This window comes from Typha latifolia, chromosome 11 (assembly GCF_019914945.1).
Source record: "Typha latifolia isolate L0001 chromosome 11, TyphaL0001v2, whole genome shotgun sequence".
Classification (NCBI taxonomy): Eukaryota; Viridiplantae; Streptophyta; class Magnoliopsida; order Poales; family Typhaceae; genus Typha; species Typha latifolia.
In genome coordinates this window covers 1,243,084-1,266,171 of record NC_133096.1, presented here as the reverse complement: position 1 = coordinate 1,266,171, position 23,088 = coordinate 1,243,084, and the positions used below count along the sequence as shown (strand labels likewise).

The 23,088-nt window shown below is 34.5% G+C and overlaps 3 protein-coding genes across 3 annotated transcripts; 2 read left to right on the top strand and 1 right to left on the bottom strand.

Annotated features, from left to right (window-relative positions):
- The first annotated feature begins 6,038 nt into the window (after window positions 1–6,038).
- LOC140797858 (receptor-like protein EIX2) lies at window positions 6,039–9,251 on the top strand. Its single transcript, XM_073151541.1, has one exon. The coding sequence runs from the start codon at window positions 6,051–6,053 to the stop codon at window positions 9,039–9,041; it is 2,991 nt and encodes a 996-aa protein (XP_073007642.1). The 5' UTR covers window positions 6,039–6,050; the 3' UTR covers window positions 9,042–9,251.
- Window positions 9,252–15,759: 6,508 nt separating this feature from the next.
- Window positions 15,760–18,630, top strand: LOC140797274 (receptor-like protein EIX2). The gene has a single exon (XM_073150599.1). The coding sequence runs from the start codon at window positions 15,788–15,790 to the stop codon at window positions 17,888–17,890; it is 2,103 nt and encodes a 700-aa protein (XP_073006700.1). The 5' UTR covers window positions 15,760–15,787; the 3' UTR covers window positions 17,891–18,630.
- Window positions 18,471–21,565, bottom strand: LOC140797273 (receptor-like protein EIX1). Its single transcript, XM_073150598.1, has 2 exons — window positions 21,034–21,565; window positions 18,471–20,943 (listed from the first exon to the last, which is right to left on the bottom strand). The coding sequence occupies exons 1-2, from the start codon at window positions 21,521–21,523 to the stop codon at window positions 18,677–18,679; spliced, it is 2,757 nt and encodes a 918-aa protein (XP_073006699.1). The 5' UTR covers window positions 21,524–21,565; the 3' UTR covers window positions 18,471–18,676.
- Window positions 21,566–23,088: the final 1,523 nt, after the last annotated feature.

Genomic DNA, 23,088 nt, shown 5'->3' with positions numbered 1-23,088 from the left:
AGGAAACATGACCTCCCTCGAAGAACTCTATCTCAAAAGAAATGATCTCGTCCGCATGATACCAGAAACTATGAAGAATCTACACAAATTGAAAGTGCTCGATCTCAACGAGAATCAGATCAGTGGAGACATAGCAGAATTGATGGAGAGGCTGTCGCAAAAGATACAATCATTGTATTTGGGGGCAAATAATCTGAATGGAAGCCTGCCAAATTGGATCGAGAATATGACCGATCTAAGCACTCTTGATCTCGGTTACAACAGTCTCACCGGTTCCATACCTTCCGGGATGGGAAAGCTCACTAATCTCATTTATTTGGACTTGAGTTCCAACCAGTTGGTTGGCATGATATTAGAAGACTATTTTACAAGCATGACGAGATTATAGATGCTAGACTTGTCAAATAATTCCGACCATTTTACAAACAGTTTTATCGCTCATCACTTGATACATAATTTTTTTTTAATCATCGACAACATTCTGAGTTTAACATATGTGAAATGAGTAAGTTATCTCTGCCACTTTATATGCACAATTAGGAGATGAAAATTGGTACCAGTTTTGCAATGGCATTTCAAACCCAGCATTTCAGCACAATTTCAGAATAACTTTTGTGTTAGTTTTTCAAGTGATGTATGAACTTGAAAAAGAAAACAAGAAATATCAGATCAGCTTGCACAACATAATCTCCTTTCACAATGGTTCTATACTTCTGGATCTTTTCTTTCTTTTTTCTGAAAAAAACTAAAATGATCATAATTAATATATGAATAAAAAGAAACTACCATTGCAGCACAGCGGCAGAATTGTTATTCACATGTAGGGGCGTAAATCATAATCAAGTCGAGCTTGATCAAACTGAGCTCGGTTCAAGCTTGGCTTGAAATAATTTCGAGCCTAAGCCAAAGAATTAAGCATGAATTGATTAATTTCAATGCAAATATATTTTGAGTTCTTATTAGACTCGAGCCTATTTTGAATTTCTTAATAATCAAATTTAAGACTAAAATTTTCCACATTCATTCTCTTTCACTTGATACGCTAAAAACACACGAGAATTTTTTTTAAAATAATTTTATGCACACATCATAAATATAAATTAGTCATAATTATAATTTTATTCACATTTTGTTGTTTGGTTATAAAACATAATAATTATCTTGAATAAATTTATATAATAATTTATAGTTGATTAATAACTATAAATAAATATATTAATTGTATTAAAAATTTTGCTTAGAAAATGTACATAACTTTATCACACATTTTATAGATAATAAAATCGCGTGGCTTACTTTATACAATGTCGGACCAAAATATATGTAAGTAAGTTTTTTATTATAAAATATTTTTAAAAGAGTCATAATTCATAAATAAGGCGACAAGAAAAGTTATCATTTTAAGTTGGTTAGAAATTAGGATGAAAATAAAACTGTAGAACCTAAACTAATTTTACAATGAATGGGTAGGTCAATGGATGGCCTTGTTCGGTTATTGATATTGTGCTAGCTGCCTCTTTATATGCACAATAAGAAAATGAAAATTGGTACCAGTTTTGCAATGGCATTTCAAACCCGGCATTTCAGCACAATTTTAGAATAGTTTTTGTGTTAGTTTTTCAAGTGTTGTATCAACTTGGAAAGAAAGAAAGAAAGAACTATCAGATCGGCTTGGAAAATATAATCACCTTTCACAATGTTGTAGACTTCTTTTGGATCTTTTCTTTCTTTTTTTTTATTTCCTTTTTAAAAAAATAAAGTGAAATGACTATAATTACTTTGTGAATAGAAAGAACAACTAGCGCAGCACAGCAGCAAAGTCATTACCCACATGTAGGGGCGTAGAATAGGTTTAGGATGGGGATATAGCTTAAGAAGTTTGGGTCATTGTTAGAAATTTTCCAAGCATATTTAGTAATGTAACTAGTAAAGTAATACAAACTATAAAATAAGATTAATGATAATTAGTTAAACTATTATTACAGTGTTATATAAAATTATAGAGAAAAATGAGGGATCCAACTACAAATCCATAATAACGAATTATTAATTAAAAAGTGATTAAAATTATATGGTGTTATGTAAAAAGTTTCCTATTTCTCTAAAAAAGAAAATTATAAAGTAATAATATTCAAGACACAGTGGAAAAGAGCATATTAAGCAACCTATGATGCCCCGACGCCTCCATTGGTGGTAAGACAGCGAGGTATTATTAGCATTTTTCATTATAAATTAATATAAAAAAAATTTCATTTTATAATTTTATTATAAAGTTATTTAATTTTACTATTTTCTAGGAAAGTTTGGCTTATAATTTAATATGTTTGTCATTTTCTAAAAATAAACAATATTATTTTTAAAGAAAATGATAAGTTTTTAAATCAAGGAATTAGTATTCTTATTTATTATTCTTCTTCCTTCTCTTAAACTCATAAGGATTGTGAAAAGAAATACAATAGAATGAAGAGTACATGAGATGTTATATATAAAAAAAGATAAGACTATGTTCACTAGTGTAATAAGAGTGTGTAGGGTATTACCCCGCACTCGGCTGTTTATTGATGCCCAGATTTATCATTCCTTCCCCCTTCATTCTTCTTCCTCTTCTCCTCCTCCATCTATGACTGACATCTGAGGGATAAACCAACATCCCAGCTCTGGCTTTGCTCGTGGCGATCATCGTCGCCATCCAATTAGCATTCCCCTCTTCGTCGCCTCCGATGGAAATCCTAATAGCCCAGATCCAATCGGACCATCGAATTCTTGAAAGAAGAGGGCGACGATGCTGAAGGCAGACGTGCCAACGACATCTGAGCAGTCGGGGGCAAGGGCGAGATGTTGCCCCACCATAAGGAGACGTAGTCAACCTTCTTGTAGACGGCGGAGGAGGGGAAGCCGATTATCTCGTCGCAGGTGGTCTTGGCGATGGCGGAGACGTCACGGCCGATAATGGATTGATGGAGGGCTTGGAGGAGCGACCTTGAGGGTAGCGACCTTTGTGGCATACCCTATGAGCAGATCGCTAAGGTTGAGGCAAAGCTGGTGGCGCATCTTGCCCTTAATAGAATGCAAGGAGTCATCGTTGAAAACGGAGGCGAGCCGGTCGGTGGCCTCCTACCCCCACGTAGCGATCACGGTGGCGTTGAGGTTGTACCCGTCAGTGCCAATCGATTTGCTGGACAGTACAAAATTGAAGGTCGTAGAATAGGGAGAGGGGAGAGAGTGAATAGTATTGTCATCTTAAAAGGATAAAATAGTAATTTTAAGTTATTAATAAATTAGTTTTTAAAAATTATATGGAATAAGATGAGAAAACAAAATATTATGATTGTTCAAATAAGATGAGAGAACAAACTAGCCCAAATTAATTACTGAGTCTACTGACAGATCCAATGGCCTAACAAAATGGTGTGGGCATCCCTCCCACATTATGTTAATATTATGGTTATTCGAATAAAGTAAGTAATCAATTTGGAAATTGATGTTACATCACATATATACTGGTCATATTAAATCGTCTACAGATAAAAGTAGTATGTATCAAATATACTGGTCATATTAAAGAAAAGCAATCACTTTGCAATATGGTGTAACGTAGACTTGGAGTTATTAAAGGATAGCAATCAATCTACAATCTGGCAGGGCAGAGATTTGGAGAAATTAGGGAGCAATCAGTTTATAAAACAAGAAGTTAGAAATTAGAATATGAAAATTCTATAAATCGCCCCCAAATTTCAGTATCTAAGATTTTCTCTACTCATGAAACATAATTTGCTAAGAGAGGGGGAGATGGCCGCGATCTAACTCGGTATCAATGTGTTGTCGAATATGAGTTGAAATTTTTTATCCATCTTGATATCCAAATTTTTTTATGTATCTGTATAGTCTATACACATACGGATACATGTAGAAGTATAATATTCAAATCATATGTCATTTAATTTAGACTATCACGAAAATACTGATACAAAAGGCTAGTTTATTTTTTATATAAATATCTACATCCATCAAAATTTTCAGTCACTTAAATTTTAATGTCACATCATGCAAGTCTTCATCTTTACCTAGGACAAACTGATGTTGGAATTCCATGACCATTGCTAGAATTTTCAAATTCTAGTTTAAAGAAAACAATTTCTTTGTTTGATAGAAAAATGGTAATTAATTGTCATTCAAATCGTTGTTTTCACTACAAAAATAATTCTTTTTTCCAGAATATAACTCTTAATTTTAAAAGAACAACTAAACATCGTAATAATGATAGTCTAAAATACAAACATTATTTATCAAAATTAGATTTCATACCATAGACTAATCTACTTACTAATTTACCCTTAAAATCTATTTTTTCCCATCTTTTATTTTATTTAATATCACATCGAAGATAATTATTATACTATTGTTCAAAAATTATACAAGTGAATAAAAAATACCTATTTCTAAAATAAAAACTTTATTTTAAAAAATACATATTCTAAAATTAATCTTATTCCTAAAGTAATTAAATGCTAAAATTTTTAGCATCTTAATACTATTCTAAATTATATACTCCTCTTGTTTTCTTTTAGATTCTACATTCATCAAAATTTCTATAGTCAATCAATTTTAATGTCACGTCATATTGCAAGTCTTCATTTTGAAGTGATGTTATAATTTTATAACCATCAATAAAATTTTCAAACTTTAGCATTCAAAAAATAATTGTTTTGTTAATTTTACTATATATTTTTTTCTTTTGTTGAAAATAATGGAAACAACGTTTACTAATATATGCAATATTTTATTCTCTCGTAGAATAGTTTACTATATTGATAGGGGTAGACTTTGACTTGGACTAAGTCGATCCTAGTGGAAATGCTCGACTCTGAGAGCCATGCATTACATGCAACTTCCTCGTAGTTTAGTGAAAATGCTCGACTCTGAGAGCCATGCATTACACAGCTTGGTAATCTGTCCGTTTCGACATTTGTTAGAATTTTCACATCTATCAAAAAATTTATAGTCCAAATTTTGTTCAATGTCATATCATACACCAAGTCTATGTTTCTAGCTAGGATTAACTCGATATTTCATTTTGACCATCAATATCGTTGCAAGACCTCGACGACTAGAGAGAATCTTGATGCTGGAATTCTATAACCATTGATAGAGTTTTCATCAACTAAATGTTTACTAATTGTTCCTTTTTCTTTCTTTCCTTTTCTTTTAAAAAAATAGTGGGAACATAGAGACATTGATTATTCCTTGTAGGTAGACCTTGACTTGGAGTTGGTCGATCGTAGTGGTAAAGAACATATGCAAATGATATTTCCTGGGATTGTATAGTACTACGTGAGGATTAAGCACATAATAAGGGAAGTTGCATGGTATTAATCCATAGAACCAAATATAAAGTATTCCACCTTATCCAATCAATCCTCAACCTGATATATAATTCATCACATTTGTGTTCATATAGGTGAATACGTTTATTACACATTTAATCCAAACTTACTATGTAAAGCATCTTTCCATGGATTATTGTGAGGTTTTATAGGAATCAGTCCCAAATTTATTCTACATTTAATGATTTTGAGGGATGATTTTCTAAACCAACTTCGGCAGGAGGTGTTCACAAAAACATCATTATTATGATTGTGATTATGAAGGATATTTATTACTGTCAATGAAATATTGGGCATTGAAATATTGGGATATTAGATCTCAGCTCCAATGTCATACGAGATACCACACCGTAGGTGGAAACAATCTTGACTCCAACTTTTGATTTGGATTATTTAGTGAGGAAAAATGCATGCATGATTTATAGTTTATCTTCCAATGTCATATCACACCATGGAATTGATTAATTATTTCTTACGCCGCTTCAACTACTATTCTATTGTGTTTTTCTTTCTTGGAAATTCAATTTGTCACTATTATTGCTTGACTTAGTGGACTTCATATCTTGTCACGTAGTAGCTGAAGAAAGAAGAACTTCATAATAACAATGCAATGTGATATCTCTCAATACCTCTGGGTGATTGTATAACGTACTTCGGCCACTATATATGTTTGTGTGGGGTGGGAATAATAAAACAATGGCTAAGCTTACGTCCTCCACCACTCATGGAGTTTTAGTTCTAAGTCTCTGCCTTCTACTCCTCCAAATCTTCTCTCCCGCTCTATCTCTAGAGACCACCAAACTACGAGGAAGTTGTGTTGCAAGTGAGAGAGATGCACTTCTCATCTTTAAGGAGGGCATCAATACTCTACATGGGAGTTTATTATCTTCTTGGGAAGGCCACGATTGCTGCAGATGGAGAGGTGTCCTATGCAGCAACAAGACGGGGCACGTTGTCAAGCTCGATCTCCGGGTCGACCCTGAGGAGTTTCAATGGGCTTCCATGAGCAGCAACATTAGCTCTTCTCTTCTCGCTCTGGAGCATCTTAACTACCTCGACCTAAGCTTCAACTACTTCGGAGGTCAGCAGATACCGAAATTCATGGGCTCCTTCAAGAACTTGAAGTATCTCAACCTCTCTAATGCAGGCTTCGGTGGTAGCATACCTCCTTCTCTTCTCGCTCTAGAGCGTCTTAACTACCTCGACCTAAGCTTCAACAACTTCGGAGGTCAGCAGATATTGAAATTCATGGGCTCCTTCAAGAACTTGAAGTATCTCAACCTCTTTCATGCAAACTTTGGTGGTAGCGTACCTCCTCAGCTTGGTAATCTAACTAAGCTGCTCCATCTCGATCTTGGTGATAACTCTTTGCAGTCGGTTGATCTAGTAGCTTGGTTACCGCGTCTCTCTTCGTTGAAGCACCTCGATATGAGCTCTATGAACCTCAGTGCTGTTGTAAATTGGGTGCCGGCCTTGAGCATGCTTCCAACTTCTTTAAGAGTCCTTCATCTATCTGGTTGTAATCTCAACACCACGCTCTCTGCTCTCCCTCTTTACTCTTCTAATCTCACAGCACTTGTGACCCTTGATCTTGAGGGAAACTTCTTTCATGGTCCTATTCCTGATGGGCTGTTGGGAAACATGACCTCCCTCAAAGAACTTCGACTCGAAGAAAATAATCTTGTCGGCATGATACCGAAGACTATGAAGAATCTACACAAATTGAAAGTGCTCGATCTAAGATGGAATCAGATCAGTGGGGACATAGCAGAATTGATGGATAGGCTACCGCACAAGATACAATCATTATTTTTGGGGGGAAATAATTTGAATGGAAGCCTGCCAAATTGGATCGAGAATATGACCAGTCTAAGCACTCTTGATCTCGGTGAAAACAGTCTCACCGGCTCCATACCTTCAGGGATGGGAAAGCTCAATAATCTAAGCTACTTGGATTTGAGTTATAACCAATTGGTCGGCATGATATTAGAAGACCATTTTACAAACCTGACAAGATTAGAGATGCTAGACTTGTCAAATAACTCCTTGACCATGGAAGTACATCCAAATTGGATCCCTCCATTCAGATTGAAGGAAATCGACTTGAGCTATTGCAAGCTGGGACCCCATTTTCCTGCATGGATTCAATCACAGACTAACATTACTCTTCTATATATGTCTAGTGCAGGAATCACGGACATGTTGCCAAATTGGTTTTGGAATGTAATTTCTCAAATCCAATATCTTGATCTCTCCCTTAACCAGATCAGCGGAGTGTTACCAATGACTCTAGAGTTCCTATCAACAGCAAAATATATAATCCTGCATTCAAACCAGTTCAAAGGTCGGTTGCCAAAGTTATCGATGGGTCTTTCGTGCTTAGATCTCGCAAGAAATTATATATCAGGTCCACTTCCACTAAACCTTGGAGCTGTAGAGTTGAAATTCTTGCTTCTTTCAAACAATTATATCAGTGGAACCATCCCATCATCTTTATGCAACCAATTGCAGTCCTTACAAGTTCTAGATCTATCAAACAACCACATCTCAGGACAGCTTCCTCAATGCCGGACAAATGGTAACTCTTTTAGAGCCAAAAGTGATTGGAGAGATGTAGGTTCGAATCTTGCCATTATAAGTTTCCGCAACAACCGTCTTTCTGGTAAATTTCCTTTATTTTTTCGAGGTTGCCAATTACTTTCATTTCTTGATCTCTCTTATAATAACTTCACTGGAAACTTACCAGCATGGATAGGAACAAGACTACCAAATTTAGCCTTCTTCCTATTGAAGTCTAATATGTTTTCGGGCTATATTCCTATTAAGCTTTCAAGACTTGACCACCTTCAAGTTTTGGACCTTGCTCACAACAATCTATCGGGAACAATAGATCCGTCCCTCGTGAACTTTAAAGCAATGACTCTTATCTCCCCATATACAAGTGATCTCAATACAATTGCACGAGTTATAATCAGCAATCTTGATTATTACAATGATCCCGTTAGCTTATTTGTGATCACAAAGGGGCAAAATTTGCAATATCGAGAAGACCATATCTTTTTCATGTTGAGCCTTGATTTATCAGGAAATAGATTAACTGGAGAGATCCCTGAAATGATAGGTGTCCTTGCTGGATTAAAAAACTTGAACTTGTCAGCAAATCGATTGACGGGAAATATTCCAGAGATGATTGGTGGTCTACAGTCATTGGAATCTCTTGACCTATCGAATAATGAGCTCTTTGGTGAAATTCCTTCAACTCTCTCAGCTTTAACTTTTTTGAGTCACTTGAACTTGTCCTATAATAATCTCTCAGGAAGAATTCCAACAGAGGGTCAACTTGAAACATTCGACGATCCAACTATTTACATTGGCAACAGCAATCTTTGTGGGCCTCCTACATCCAAGAATTGCTCTGGAAATCAAACTACTATGAGTGATCTTCTAGAACATGAGGATGGATATGATATGTCATCTCTTTATTTCAGCATGGGTCTAGGATTCGCAGTGGGATTCTGGGTGATTTTTGGTACCTTGTTGTTTAAGAGGACATGGAGAACGATATATTTTCTCTTCATTGACGACATATGTGATAGGATTTATGTGTTTATAGTTCTCAAGTGGGCTAGATTCAATGTTAGCATCAAGAAAAAATAAAGTAAGAGAGCAGGACCGCTACGGAAGGAGTTTGTAAGGATCGAATTATAGAGATCGATCACAGATTATATTATTTCACTTTCTTATATAATGAATTAAGTATTTTACTTTCTTATATTATTTGTGGTCTTTTCTATAGTAGCATGACATTACCCAATTTATATGCTTATTTTATTAATTACCATTGCTTTTGTTACAAATTCAATGTACATACCACCATCCTTTGAGATTATGATAATATATATGTTTATCTAGATGTGCTTCATAACTATATGTCATTTAATTGGTATTTACTTATAGTCGTAGTTCCAAACAATGGTTATGAACTTGATTATAAGGAATCAATACTCAACCTGGATTGACTCAACTCCAACTGCATAAATTATTGAGAGAATTTTTTAAAATAACACCCTACACTATTGTTTTTAAATTTACACTCTATTTTCAAGAAATTTGTAGCGGGAGTACTCTTTTTTTTTCTAAAATTTTTATATTGCATTCCGAGTTAATTAAACTCAAATATTTTCAAATGGAAAGGTAGCAAATAAAAAATATTATGTTAATTATACTAAAGATAATTTCTAGAATATGTAAATTATTCTCTCGTGGAATGGGGATATAGTTTAAGAAGCGTGGGTCAAACGTTTAAAATTTTTCGAGGATATTTACTAATTTAATTAATATCGTTATATAAATCATATACTAAGATTAATGATAGTTAGTCAAACTAATATTATAATATTATATGAAAATTATAAAGAAAAATAAGGGGCCTAAGTATAAATATAAAGTATTAAAAAAATTGTAAGGTGTTATTTAAAAATTTCCCTATTATTAAAATGAAGGAGCAAGGAGACAGGAGGGCAAATCATCTCGTCCTTTATCCTGTTTTCCTCCACAACCATAAAAAATTTCCAGTGACTTGGCTGCTCCAAAAAATAGTAGATTTGGGTCATAATAATAAGTGTAAATTTGAGTTTTAGATAAATATTTGAGTGCCAAATGACATAAAATAAAATAAAAATCTATATAATTAGTGGGCATATATGCTCTTATATATATTTTTTTTGCAAATTTACAGCACAATTCTCTGTATTGTATAGTAATTCATGTGGAATAAGCATATAATAAGGGAAATTTAACACAAACTCAGTTAGATTGAATCGTAACATAAAGATATTGGGCATAATGGATTAGGTCTATTTATCTTTTAATTAATTCATGCTTCTCTTTTATGTAAATCCTTAAGGTAAGTCTAATTATGCCAGATAAGCTACTGAGATAAGTTCAATAAAATAATATAAGCTTTTAAGATAAATTTAATTTAAGTCATTTAAACCTCTAAGACAAGTCCTAGCTCAAATTGTATATACTTTTAGTGTTAGTCTAAGTAAGACTCATTGTATCCAATCTCTATATATATAAGGGTAGGGCTTCTTTGTTTAATCATCCAAGCATTCAAGCATTGAGAAATTATTTTAGCCTTGAGTTTATCTCAAGACGAAGAGTAAGATAAGTTAGGAGTAGAAATAAATTAATCATAGCAATTTATTTTTCTAGGAGTATATCTAATTCAAAACTCTAATTCTATCTCCAAACTCTTACCGCCATCACCTCCATGAGCCACTCTATCTTACGGTTGTCCATCACCACCTTTAGTTGTCCCCCATCCTTCAATGACTACCGTAACTTCGAATAATTACCGATCTATCTAGTTCATACCTTCCTCCACTCTTTTAATTTTAAATTTTTAAAATTTATTTAGCCAAATATTCCACACCCTAAATTTAATAGCAAAATGTGTATGTTTTACTATAGCTCTAAGTAAAATATTAATAAGTTCAAAGCTTTATTTTTAGATAAATATACCAAAATATCTATTTTATAATACCCTAAACTATTCGACGTCTTAGGAAGAGAATGTTAAAGTAGTTCAACATATTATCAGAAAAAAGTGAAATTTTTTTTAAACTAAAGCTCGGAGGAGCTATCCTAATTTTTTAGGATTCTAACTTCGACTAGGAGGAATTGCTATGTGATTTCAACTCACAGATCTCTTTCATAACTTTATAACAACATATGTTATGACTAAAACGGATAATCGAGCATAAAGTCATGATGCTGCAAATTTTTTTCTATAAATTTTTCTTTATATTTTCATCTATAGGTCCAATTAAGCTTTGATTATAATCATTACATTCATTTTTATCACTTTCATAAAGACATCACACGTCCAAAATGGATTATTGATTAAAAAGTTATTACCCGTGAAATTTAGTTTAACAATTTAATTTAGTGATTAATTTGCTTAAGTTCAAATGGGAATATGTAAAATGCCTACCAGGCTAGCATTTTTATCTTATAGAAACTCTTAGCCTGTTAGCGTTTGTATCTTATAGTTAAAATACTTAATAGTTTGACATTTTAGTAGAACTATAGTGAAATAGACCTTTCTTGACATTAACCTTGAGGGATAGTCTATTTCTGTTTAAAAAAGAAAGAAAAAAAGAATTCATAGAAACTCCTTAGCCTCATAGCAAGTACTTCTCAAGCAAGTGTTTTGAGTGCCAAAAGATATTAAAGCAAGGAGGCAGGCCTAAATGATTTGGTTGGAAGATTGTTATCTTCTTTCGAAAGAAGGTCAAGACTGCTGCAGACTCCGGGCCCTGAGGAGTTTCCTCTTACTTTGATGAGCAGCACATAACTAGTTTAAGCATGTCTAGTAATAGACTGATTGGATTTGGAATGTAATTTCTCAAGTTGAATATCTTGATCTCGCCTTTAACTAGATCAGTATAGTGTTGCCAATGACTCTGGAGTTCCTGTCAATAATATCTTTCATGAACTTGCATACACTGGTAGATCTTTTGTACTGAGATATCTCAAAAAAGAAATTATATATCCGAGTGACTGCAACCAAACCTCGAAATTGTAGAGTTGAATTATTTGCTACTTTCAGATAACCAAATCAATATCACCATCTCCAATCCTATGGTCAAAATAGGATTAGAGAGGAGATATGTGATTTTTGGAGGATAGAAGAGAGGAAGAGTTTGGCAGGGTGAGTTGAACAAGAAAATGTGTGTTGGGTGTGAGAGAATAATACTTATATGGTAGATTATTTATTAGTTACTTATATTTATCTCTCATTAATTTAAGATTGATTTAAACTAAAAGTTAATAACATACAGAGGTAGAGAATCAAATTTAAGTTGAATTCTATTTTCTAGTATTAAGTGATGTCTTCAATGTCTTTGTAATTTCTTTAAAAAGTCTTTCCGATTCTAATTTAGACTTCTTAAAAAAAATCTTTAACCACTTTCTTCTAATCGTTGAAACTTTTTCAATTCTTCTATGGCTTCATTTAATTGAATATGTAATTTGTCCTTTTTTTTTTAAATTCTGAGAGCTTAAATATTATGAACTGGCTTGACTTGATCCGAAACGATTCTGGACTATATTGGGGACATAACTTTCGAAGAAAGCTGCGGATGCTTTAGTCGTTGGATCTTCCTAAAATATGAATATGTTGTCGCCCTTGAAATGAATCCAAGATCACAGGGTTTGGATGGTTAGATCTTGAGATATCGACCGAAGAGTGGCCGAAGGTTAGATAAATCTTAGCTTGATAACATTTTCTCCACATATTTATAGAGGTTAACCTTATGGACCTATCAACTAAGTTAAAAAGTACTAACAAACTAACAATTTTTATCGCGATGTGTTTGAACTCACCCGATTGCATTCGGACGTGGAATTACAGTTCTCTATTGTTGCAAACGTGTTCAAGTGTTCAAACGGCCCGATTCCGTTCGAAAGAACAATTTGCGTTCTCTGTTTTTGTAAACGCATGCATATATTCGCATAACCCGTTCGAACGCGACAAAAAATTCTTTTATTTCTTCAAGCAAAATCAACTAGATAAATACGCTTATCCCAATGAATTCAATGTCTCGAGTAGAGCCAATATGAACTGAGTCATATCATTTAACTTGCTGGAAGTTTGATAAAGTTCTTCAATTTAAATGACTCCCGGTATAGTTCATCATATACTTTGATCATCTCTTCGTCGTCGTCTTACTACTTATTTGTGCTCAAATTCCCACAAGAATTTTTAGACGATAAAATAGATGCAGTAACTACTACGAACTTTTTTGTTTCAACTTAAAATCACTGTAATTCGACTCATCTAAATCATCTCAAGTGACTTTCATTCCTTTTTATTTTCTTTTCAAAAACTTTAGATATTCTTATGCAATATGATTGGAACCTTGACATTCAAGCATTGGATATCCCTAGATATGATCATTAGGCCCAACTTGCCTAAATCTGGCCCAAACCTACTCGATTTTAACCGGGCTAAGCCCGACTCGAGCCCGAAATGATAGTGGGTGATATGAGATAAGCCTTTGCCCGCTTGGCCTAGCTCAAAACCTGACCTACTACTCTCATCTATAGCTCAACCTATAATGCATGCATATTCTTATAATTTTTTTAGTTTCACATTAAATATTTAGTAAACTATATATCAATATATAAGTATGTTACTATGAATGAAACATAACTAAACTATCTTAATATAAGCCAATTAAACTTGGCCCAATAAGATATAATATTTTTTTTTATATTTAACCTATTATGTTAAACCAATTATATCCTATCCGAGCCTAATATTTAATGGGTTAGTAGGCGATAACGTGCTAGAATATTCTAGCTCAACTCGGATCTAACCTAACCCAAGTGATTGATGGGTCAGATCGTGAACAAATATTTAAATCCGATTGACTCGAAGAGCCCGGCGATGATCACATCTAGGTACCCGCATTAGCTTTATGCTTTTAAGTTCATAGTTTAAATAGGAGAACTAGACCTTTCGTCTTTAACAGGACGCTTAGACTTATTGTTTTTACTCGAAGCTTCTATGCTTCGTTCGTTCGAATGCCTTATCAGTCATTCGAATGCCCACTTGTAATATTCTATCTTTCAATATTAAATCTCCATATCATGCTCTTTACTCGGTATTCACTCCATTGCCAACTAAAAAATATACTGGTCATATTAAAGAAAAGCAATCACTTTGCAATATGGTGTAACGTAGACTCGGAGTTATTAAAGGATAGCAATCAATCTACAATCTGGCAGGACAGAGATTTGGAGAAATTAGCTGAGCAATCAGTTTATAAAACAAGAAGTTAGAAATTAGAATACAAAAATGCTATAAATCGTCGCAAATTTTAGTATCTAAGATTTTTTCTACTCATGAAACTTAATTTGCTAAGAGAGCGGGAGTTGGCTGCGATCTAACTTGGTATCAATGTGTTGTCGAATATGAGTTAGAAAATTTTTATCCGTCTTGATATCCAAATTTTTTTATGTATCTATATAGTCTATACACATACGGATATATATAGAAGAATAATATTCAAATCATTATAGGTATATCATTTACTTTAGACTATCATGAAAATACTGATACAAAAGGCTAGTTTATTTTTTATATAAATATCTACATCCATCAAAATTTTCATAGTCACCTCAATTTTAAATGTCACATCATATTGCAAGTCTTCTTCTTTACCTAGGACAAACTGATGTTGGAATTCCATGACCCATTGCTAGAATTTTCAAATTCTAGTTTAAAGAAAACAATTTCTTTGTTTGATAGAAAAATGGTAATTAATTGTCATTCAAATCGTTGTTTTCACTTCAAAAATAATTCTTTTTTCCAGAATATAACTCTTAATTTTAAAAGAACAACTAAACATCATAAAATAATGATAGTCTAAAATACAAACATTATTTATCAAAATTAGATTTCATACCATAAACTAATCTACTTACTAATTTACCCTTAAAATCTATTTTTTCCATCTTTTATTTTATTTAATATCACATCGAAGATAATTATTATACTATTGTTCAAAAATTATACAAGTGAATAAAAAATACCTATTTCTAAAATAAAAACTTTATTTTAAAAATAATAAAGAAAAATATATATTCTTGAATTTAACTTATTCCTAAAGTAATTAAAACCTAAAATTTTTAGCATCTTAATACTATTCTAAATTGTATACTACTTTTGTGTTCTTTTAGATTTTACATTCATCAAAATTCTCATACTCAATCAATTTTAATGTCAGGTCATATTGCAAGTCTTCATTTTGAAGTGATGTTAGAATTTTATAACCATCAATAAAATTTTCAAACTTTAGCATTCAAAAAATAATTGTTTTGTTAATTTTACTATATTTTTTTTTCTTTTGTTGAAAATAATGAAAACAACGTTTACTAATATATGCAATATTTTATTCTCTCGTAGAATAGTTTACTACGTTGATGGGGGTAGACTTTGACTTGGACTAAGTCGATCCTAGTGGAAATGCTCGACTCTGAGAGAGCCATGCATTACAAGAATCTTAAGTCTCATGACTTTGGATTATTTAGTGAGGAAAAATGCATGCATGATTTGTAGTTTATCTTCCAATGTCATATCACACCATGGAATTGATTAATTATTTCTTATGCCGCTTCAACTACTATTCTATTTTGTTTTTCTTTTATGAAAATTCAATTTGTCACTATTATTGCTTGACTTAGTGGACTTCATATCTTGTCATGTAATAGCTGAAGAAAGAAGAACATCATAATAACAATGCAATGTGATATCTCTCAATACCTCTGAGTGATTGTATAACGTACTTGGTCCACTATATATGTTGGTGTGGAGTGGGAATAATAAAACCATGGCTAAGCTTACATCCACCACCACCCATGGAGTTCCACTCCTACATCTTTGCCTGCTACTCCTCCACATCTTCTCTCCGGCTCTATCTCTAGAGACCACCAAACTACGAGGAAGTTGCGTTGCGAGTGAGAGAGATGCACTTCTCACCTTCAAGGAGGGCATCAATACTCTACCTGGGAGGTTGTTATCTTCTTGGGAAGGCCAAGATTGCTGCAGATGGAGGGGTGTCATGTGCAGCAACAAGACGGGGCACGTTGTCAAGCTCGACCTCCAAGTCGACCCCGACGAGTTTTCATGGGCTTCCATGAGCAGCGACATTAGCCCTTCTCTTCTCGCTCTAGAGCGTCTTAACTATCTCGACCTAAGCTTCAACAACTTCGGAGGTCATCAAATACCAAAATTCATGGGCTCCTTCAAGAACTTGAAGTATCTCAACCTCTCTAATGCAAACTTCGGTGGTAGCGTACCTCCTCAGCTTGGTAATCTAACTAAGCTGCTCCATCTTGATGTTGGTGGTAATTACTATTTGCAATCGGTTGATCTTGTAGCTTGGTTACCACGTCTCTCCTCTTTGAAGCACCTCGATATGAGCTATGTGAACCTCAGTGCTGCTGTGGATTGGGTGCAAGCCTTGAGCATGCTTCCAACTTCTTTAAGAGTCCTTCATCTATCTGGTTGTAGTCTCAACGCCACACTCGCTTCTCTCCCTCTTTACTCTTCTAATCTCACAGCACTTGTGACCCTTGATCTTGAGGATAACTACTTTCATGGTCCTATTCCTGATGGGTTGTTGGAAAACATGACCTCCCTCGAAGAACTTTTGGTCAAAACCAATGATCTCGTCGGAATGATACCGAAAACTATGAAGAATCTACACAAATTGAAAGTGCTCGATCTAAGATGGAATCTGATCAGTGGGGACATAGCAGAATTGATGGAGAGGCTGCCGCACAAGATACAGTCATTGTTTTTGGGGGGAAATTTTTTGAATGGAAGCCTGCCAAATTGGATCGAGAACATGACCAGTCTAAGCACTCTTGATCTCGATTACAACAGTCTCACCGGCTCCATACCTTCAGGGATGGGAAAGCTCAATAATCTAAGCTACTTGGATTTGAGTTATAACCAATTGGTCGGCATGATATTAGAAGACCATTTTACAAACCTGACAAGATTAGAGATGCTAGACTTGTCAAATAACTCCCTGACCATGGGAGTACATCCAAATTGGATCCCTCCATTCAGATTGAAGGAAGTCGACTTGAGCTATTGCAAGCTGGGACCCCATTTTCCTGCATGGATTCAATCACAGACTAACATTACTTTTCTATATATGTCTAGTGCAGGAATCACGGACAGGTTGCCAAATTGGTTTTGGAATGTAATTTCTCAAATCCAATATCTTGACCTCTCCCTTAACCAGATCAGCGGAGTGTTACCAATGACTCTAGAGTTCCTATCAACAGCAGAATATATAATCCTGCATTCAAACCAGTTCAAAGGTCGGTTGCCAAAGTTACCGATGGGTCTTTGGTACTTAGATCTCTCAAGAAATTATATATCAGGTCCACTTTCACTAAACCTTGGAGCTGTAGAGTTGTATTACTTGCTTCTTTCAAACAACCTTATCAGTGAAACCATCCCATCATCTTTGTGCGACCAATTGCAGTCCTTAGAAGCTCTAGATCTATCAAACAACCACCTCTCAGGACAGCTTCCTGAATGCTGGACTAGTGGTAACTCTTTTAGAGCCAAAAGTGATTGGAGAGATGTAGGTTCGAATCTTGCCATTATAAGTTTCCGGAACAACCGTCTTTCTGGTAAATTTCCTTTATTTTTCCGAGGTTGCCAATATCTTTCATTTCTTGATCTCTCCTATAATAATTTCTTTGGAAACTTGCCAGCATGGATAGGAACAAGACTACCAAATTTAGCCTTCCTCCTATTGAAGTCTAACATGTTTTCCGGCTATATTCCTATTAAGCTTTCAAAACTTGACCAACTTCAAGTGTTGGACCTTGCTCACAACAATCTATCAGGAACCATAGATCCGTCCCTCGTGAACTTCAAGGCAATGACACTTACCTCCCTATATCATTAATCTTAGTATATGATTTATATAAAAATTAATAAATACTCGTGAAAAATGTCTAATATTGACCAACCCTTCTTGAAGTTATATCCCCATCTAATCTTATTCAACAAGAGAAAGATTTAGGTATTTTAGGAATTATCTTTAGTATTTTTTATTTATTACCTTTTTATTTTGAGAACAATTAATTTAATTGACTCAAAGGGCGATATGAAAATTATAAAGAAAGAAAATAATTTATATTACAAAATCTTTATAGTCAGAGTGTTAATTCAAAAATAATAAATGTAGAGTGTTATTTGAAAAATTCCCACAATAATTTATGCAACTGGAGCTGCAGTAAAATCTACATCCAGGTCGATTATTTTACCACTATTTGAAACTATGATGACAAGTAAATACCAATCCATTTATCTCGCATGGTCAATGGCATCTATTTATGAAGCATCTCCAGCTAAACATATATATCGACATGATTTCTTTGTTGGCATAATTCATCTCAAATCATGGTGGCAAGCACATTAAATTTGTAGCAAAGGCAACGAAAATTTAAAAAACAAGCATCTAAATTAGGTAAAGTGTGTAGGGTAATATCATGGAATTACAGAAAAGACTATAATAATATAAGGAAGTGGAATAGTAAATACATTATACTAATTTCTGCATGTGTGTTATAAATATAAACAGAAGATTATATATTATATGTTGGGTTTGGCATTCTAAGCCTTTGATTAGTGACCGATCTCCATAGTTTGAACCTTCCAAACTCCTTCAATAGCAACCCTGCTCCCCTCCTTATTTCTTCTTAATCCTGGCATTGAGTCTAGCCCACTTGAGAACCATAAATACATATATTCTATCACAGATGTCGTCAACGAAGAGAAAATATGTTATTCTCCATGTCCTCTTAAACGACAAGGTACCAAAAACCATCCAAAACCCCATTGCAAATCCTAGACCCATGCTGAGATAAAAAGATGACATATCATATCCATCTTCATGTTCTGGAAGATCACTCATAGTAGTTTGATCTCCTGAGCAATTTTTGGAAGTAGGAGGCCCACAAAGATTGCTGTTGCCGATGTAGATAGTTGGATCGAGGAATGTTTCAAGCTGACCTTCTGATGGAATTCTTCCTGAAAGATTATTGTAGGACAGGTTCAAGTGGCTCAAAAAGGTTAAAACTGACAAAGTTGGAGGAATTTCACCAAAGAGCTCGTTATTTGACAGGTCAAGCGATTCCAATGACAATAGACCATTGATCGTTTCTGGAATATTTCCCGTCAATCGATTTGCTGACAAGTTCAAGTTTTTTAATCCAGTAAGGGCACCTATCTGTTCAGGAATCTCTCCAGTTAAACTATTTCCTGATAAATCAAGGCTTAATATGAAAAATATCTTGTCACTTTGGTATTCTAAAATTTGCCCTTTTGTGATCACAAATAAGCTAAAGGGATCGCTGTAACCATCAATATTCTCAACTATACCTGCTGCATATGTATGGAGATCACTTGTATATAGGGAGGTAAGTGTCATTGCCTTGAAGTTCACGAGGGACGGATCTATGGTTCCTGATAGATTGTTGTGAGCAAGGTCCAAAACTTGAAGGTGGTCAAGTTTTGAAAGCTTAATAGGAATATAGCCAAAAAACATGTTATACTTCAATAGGAGGAAGACTAAATTTGGTAGTCTTGTTCCTATCCATGCTGGTAAGTTTCCAAAGAAATTATTGTAGGAGAGAGCAAGAAATGAAAGCTGTTGGCAACCTCGAAAAAATAAAGGGAATTTACCGGAGAGACTGTTGTTGTAGAAATGTGCTATGACGAGATAACAACCTACATCTCTCCGATCACTTTTGGCTCTAAAAGAGTTACCACTTGTCCAGCATTGAGGAAGCTGTCCTGAGAGGTGGTTGTTTGATAGATCTAGTATTTCTAAGGATTGCAATTGGTTGCACAAAGATGATGGGATGGTTCCATTGATAAGGTTGTTTGAAAGAAGCAAGTAACTCAACTCTACAGTTCCAAGGTTTAGTGGAAGTGGCCCTGATATATAATTTCTTGAGAGATCTAAGTACAAAAGACCCATCGGTAACTTTGGTAATCGACCTTTGAGCTGGTTTGAATGCAGGATTATAGATTCTGCTGTTGATAGGAATTCTAGAGTCATTGGTAACACTCCGCTGATCTCGTTAAGGGAGAGGTCAAGATATCGGATTTGAGAAATTACATTCCAAAACCAATTTGGCAACTTGTCCGTGATTCTTGCACTAGACATACTTAGAATAGTAATGTTAGTCTGTGATTGAATCCATGCAGGAAAATGGGGTCCCAGCTTGCAATAGCTCAAGTAGACTACCTTCAATCTGAATGGAGGGATCCAATTTGGATGTACTTCCATGGTTAGGGAGTTATTTGACAAGTCTAGCATCTCTAATCTCGTCAGGCTTGTAAATTGGTCTTCTAATATCTTGCCGACCAAGTGGTTGGACCTCAAGTCCAAGTAACTGAGATTAGTGAGCTTTCCCATCCCCGAAGGTATGGGACCGATGAGACTATTGTAACCGAGATCCAGAGTGCTTAGACTGGTCATATTCTCGATCCAATTTGGCAGGCTTCCATTCAAATTATTTGCCCACAAAGATAATGATTGTATCTTGTGCGGCAGCCTCTCCATCAATTTTGCTATGTCTCCACTGATTTGATTCTGGCTGAGATCGAGCACTTTCACTTTGTGTAGATTCTTCATAGTCTCTGGTATCATGCCGACAAGATCATTGCTTCCGAGCCAAAGTTCTTCGAGGGAGGTCATGTTTCCCAACAGCCCATCAGGAATAGGACCATGAAAGTCGTTATTCGCAAGATCAAGGGTCACAAGTGATGTGAGATTAGAAGAGTAAACAGGGAGAGCAGAGAGTGTGGCGTTGAGATTACAATTGGATAGATGAAGGACTCTTAGAGAAGCTGGAAGCATGCTCAAGGCTTGCACCCAATCCACAGCAGCACTGAGGTTCACATAGCTCATATCGAGGTGCTTCAAAGAGGAGAGATGTGGTAACCAAGCTACAAGATCAATCGATTGCAAATAGTAATTACCACCAACATCGAGATGGAGCAGCTTAGTTAGATTACCAAGCTGAGGAGGTACGCTACCACCGAAGTTTGCATTAGAGAGGTTGAGATACTTCAAGTTCTTGAAGGAGCCCATGAATTTTGGTATTTGCTGACCTCCGAAGTCGTTGAAGCTTAGGTCGAGGTAGTTAAGACGCTCTAGAGCAAGAATAGAAGGGCTAATGTCGCTGCTCATGGAAGTCCATTGAAACTCCTCAGGGTAGACCCGGAGGTCGAGCTTGACAACGTGCCCCGTCCTGTTGCTGCACATGACACCCCTCCATCTGCAGCAATCTTGGCCTTCCCAAGAAGATAACAACCTTCCAGCTGGATAATTTATGCCCTCTTTGAAGGAGAGAAGTGCATCTCTCTCACTCGCAAGGCAACTTCCTCGTAGTTTGGTGGTCTCTAGAGATAGAGCGGGAGAGAAGATGTGGAGGAGTAGAAGGCAGAGATGTAGAAGTAAAACTCCATGGGTGGTGGAGGACGTAAGCTTAGCCATTGTTTTATTATTCCCACTCCACACAAACATATATAGTGGCCGAAGTACGTTATACAATCACTAAGAGGTGTTGAGAGATATCACATTGCATTGTTATTATGATGTTCTTCTTTCTATAGCTACTACGTGACAAGATATGAAGTCCACTAAGTCAAGCAATAATAGTGACAAATTTAATTTCCAAGAAAAAAAAAACCGATAGAATAGTAGTTGAAGCGACGTAAGAAACAATTAATCAGTTCCATGGTGTGATATGACATTGGAAGATAAACTATAAATCATGCATGCATTTTTCCTCACTAAATAATCCAAAGTCATGGGACTCAAGATTCGTGTAATGCATGGCTCTGAGAGTCGAGCATTTCCACCAGGATCGACTTAGTCCAAGTCAAAGTCTACCCCATCAACGTAGTAAACTATTCTAAGAGAGAATAAAATATTGCATATATTAGTAAACGTTATTTCCATTATTTTCAACAAAAGAAAAAGAAAATAGTAAAATTCTCAAGTAACTACGGTTTGTCTGTCAAATAAAACAATTATTTTTTAAATGCTAAAGTTTGAAAATTTTATTGATGGTTATAAAATTCTAACATCACTTAGTCCGAGATAAAAATGAAGACTTGCAATATGACCTGACATTAAAATTGATTGACTATGAGAATTTTGATGAATGTAGAATCTAAAAGAAGGAAACAAGAGGAGTATACAATTTAGAATAGTATTAAGATGCTAAAAATTTTAGAATTTAATTACTTTAGATCAATTCTAGAATATGTATTTTTCTTTATTATTTTTAAAATAAAGTTTTTATTTTAGAAATAGGTATTCTTTATTCACTTGTATTTTGTAACAATAGTATAATAATTATCTTCGATGTGATATTAATAAAATAAAACATGGAAAAAATAGATTTTAAGGGTAAATTAGTAAGTAGATTAGTTTATGGTATGAAATCTAATTTTGATAAATAGTGTTTGTATTTTAGACCGTCATTATTATGATGTTTAGTTGTTCTTTTAAAATTAAGAGTTATATTCTGGAAAAAATAATTATTTTTTAAGTGAAAACAACGATTTGAATGACAATTAATTGCCATTTTTCTATCAAACAAAGAAATTGTTTTTCTTTAAACTAGAATTTGAAAATTCTAGCAATGTTCATGGAATTCCAACATCAGTTTGTCCTAGGTAAAGACGAAGACTTGCAATATGATGTGACATTCAAATTGAGGTGACTATGAAAATTTTGATGGATGTAGAATCCAAATGAGGAAGAAAAGAAGAATTTAGAACGGTTCTAACACGCTAAAATTTTTATAGAATTTTATTAGTAAGCATATATGAACACTAGATTAGATTAGACCAGTATTTTCATGATAGTCTAAATTAAATGATATACCTATTAATGATTTGAATATTATTCTTGTACATGTATCCGTATGTGTATAGACTATACAGATACATAAAAAGATTTGGATATCAAGACGGATAAAAATTTTCAACTCATATTCGACAACACTTTGTTTTATAAACTGATTGCTCGCTAATTTCTCCAAATCTCTGTCCTGCCAGATTGTAGATTGATTGCTATCC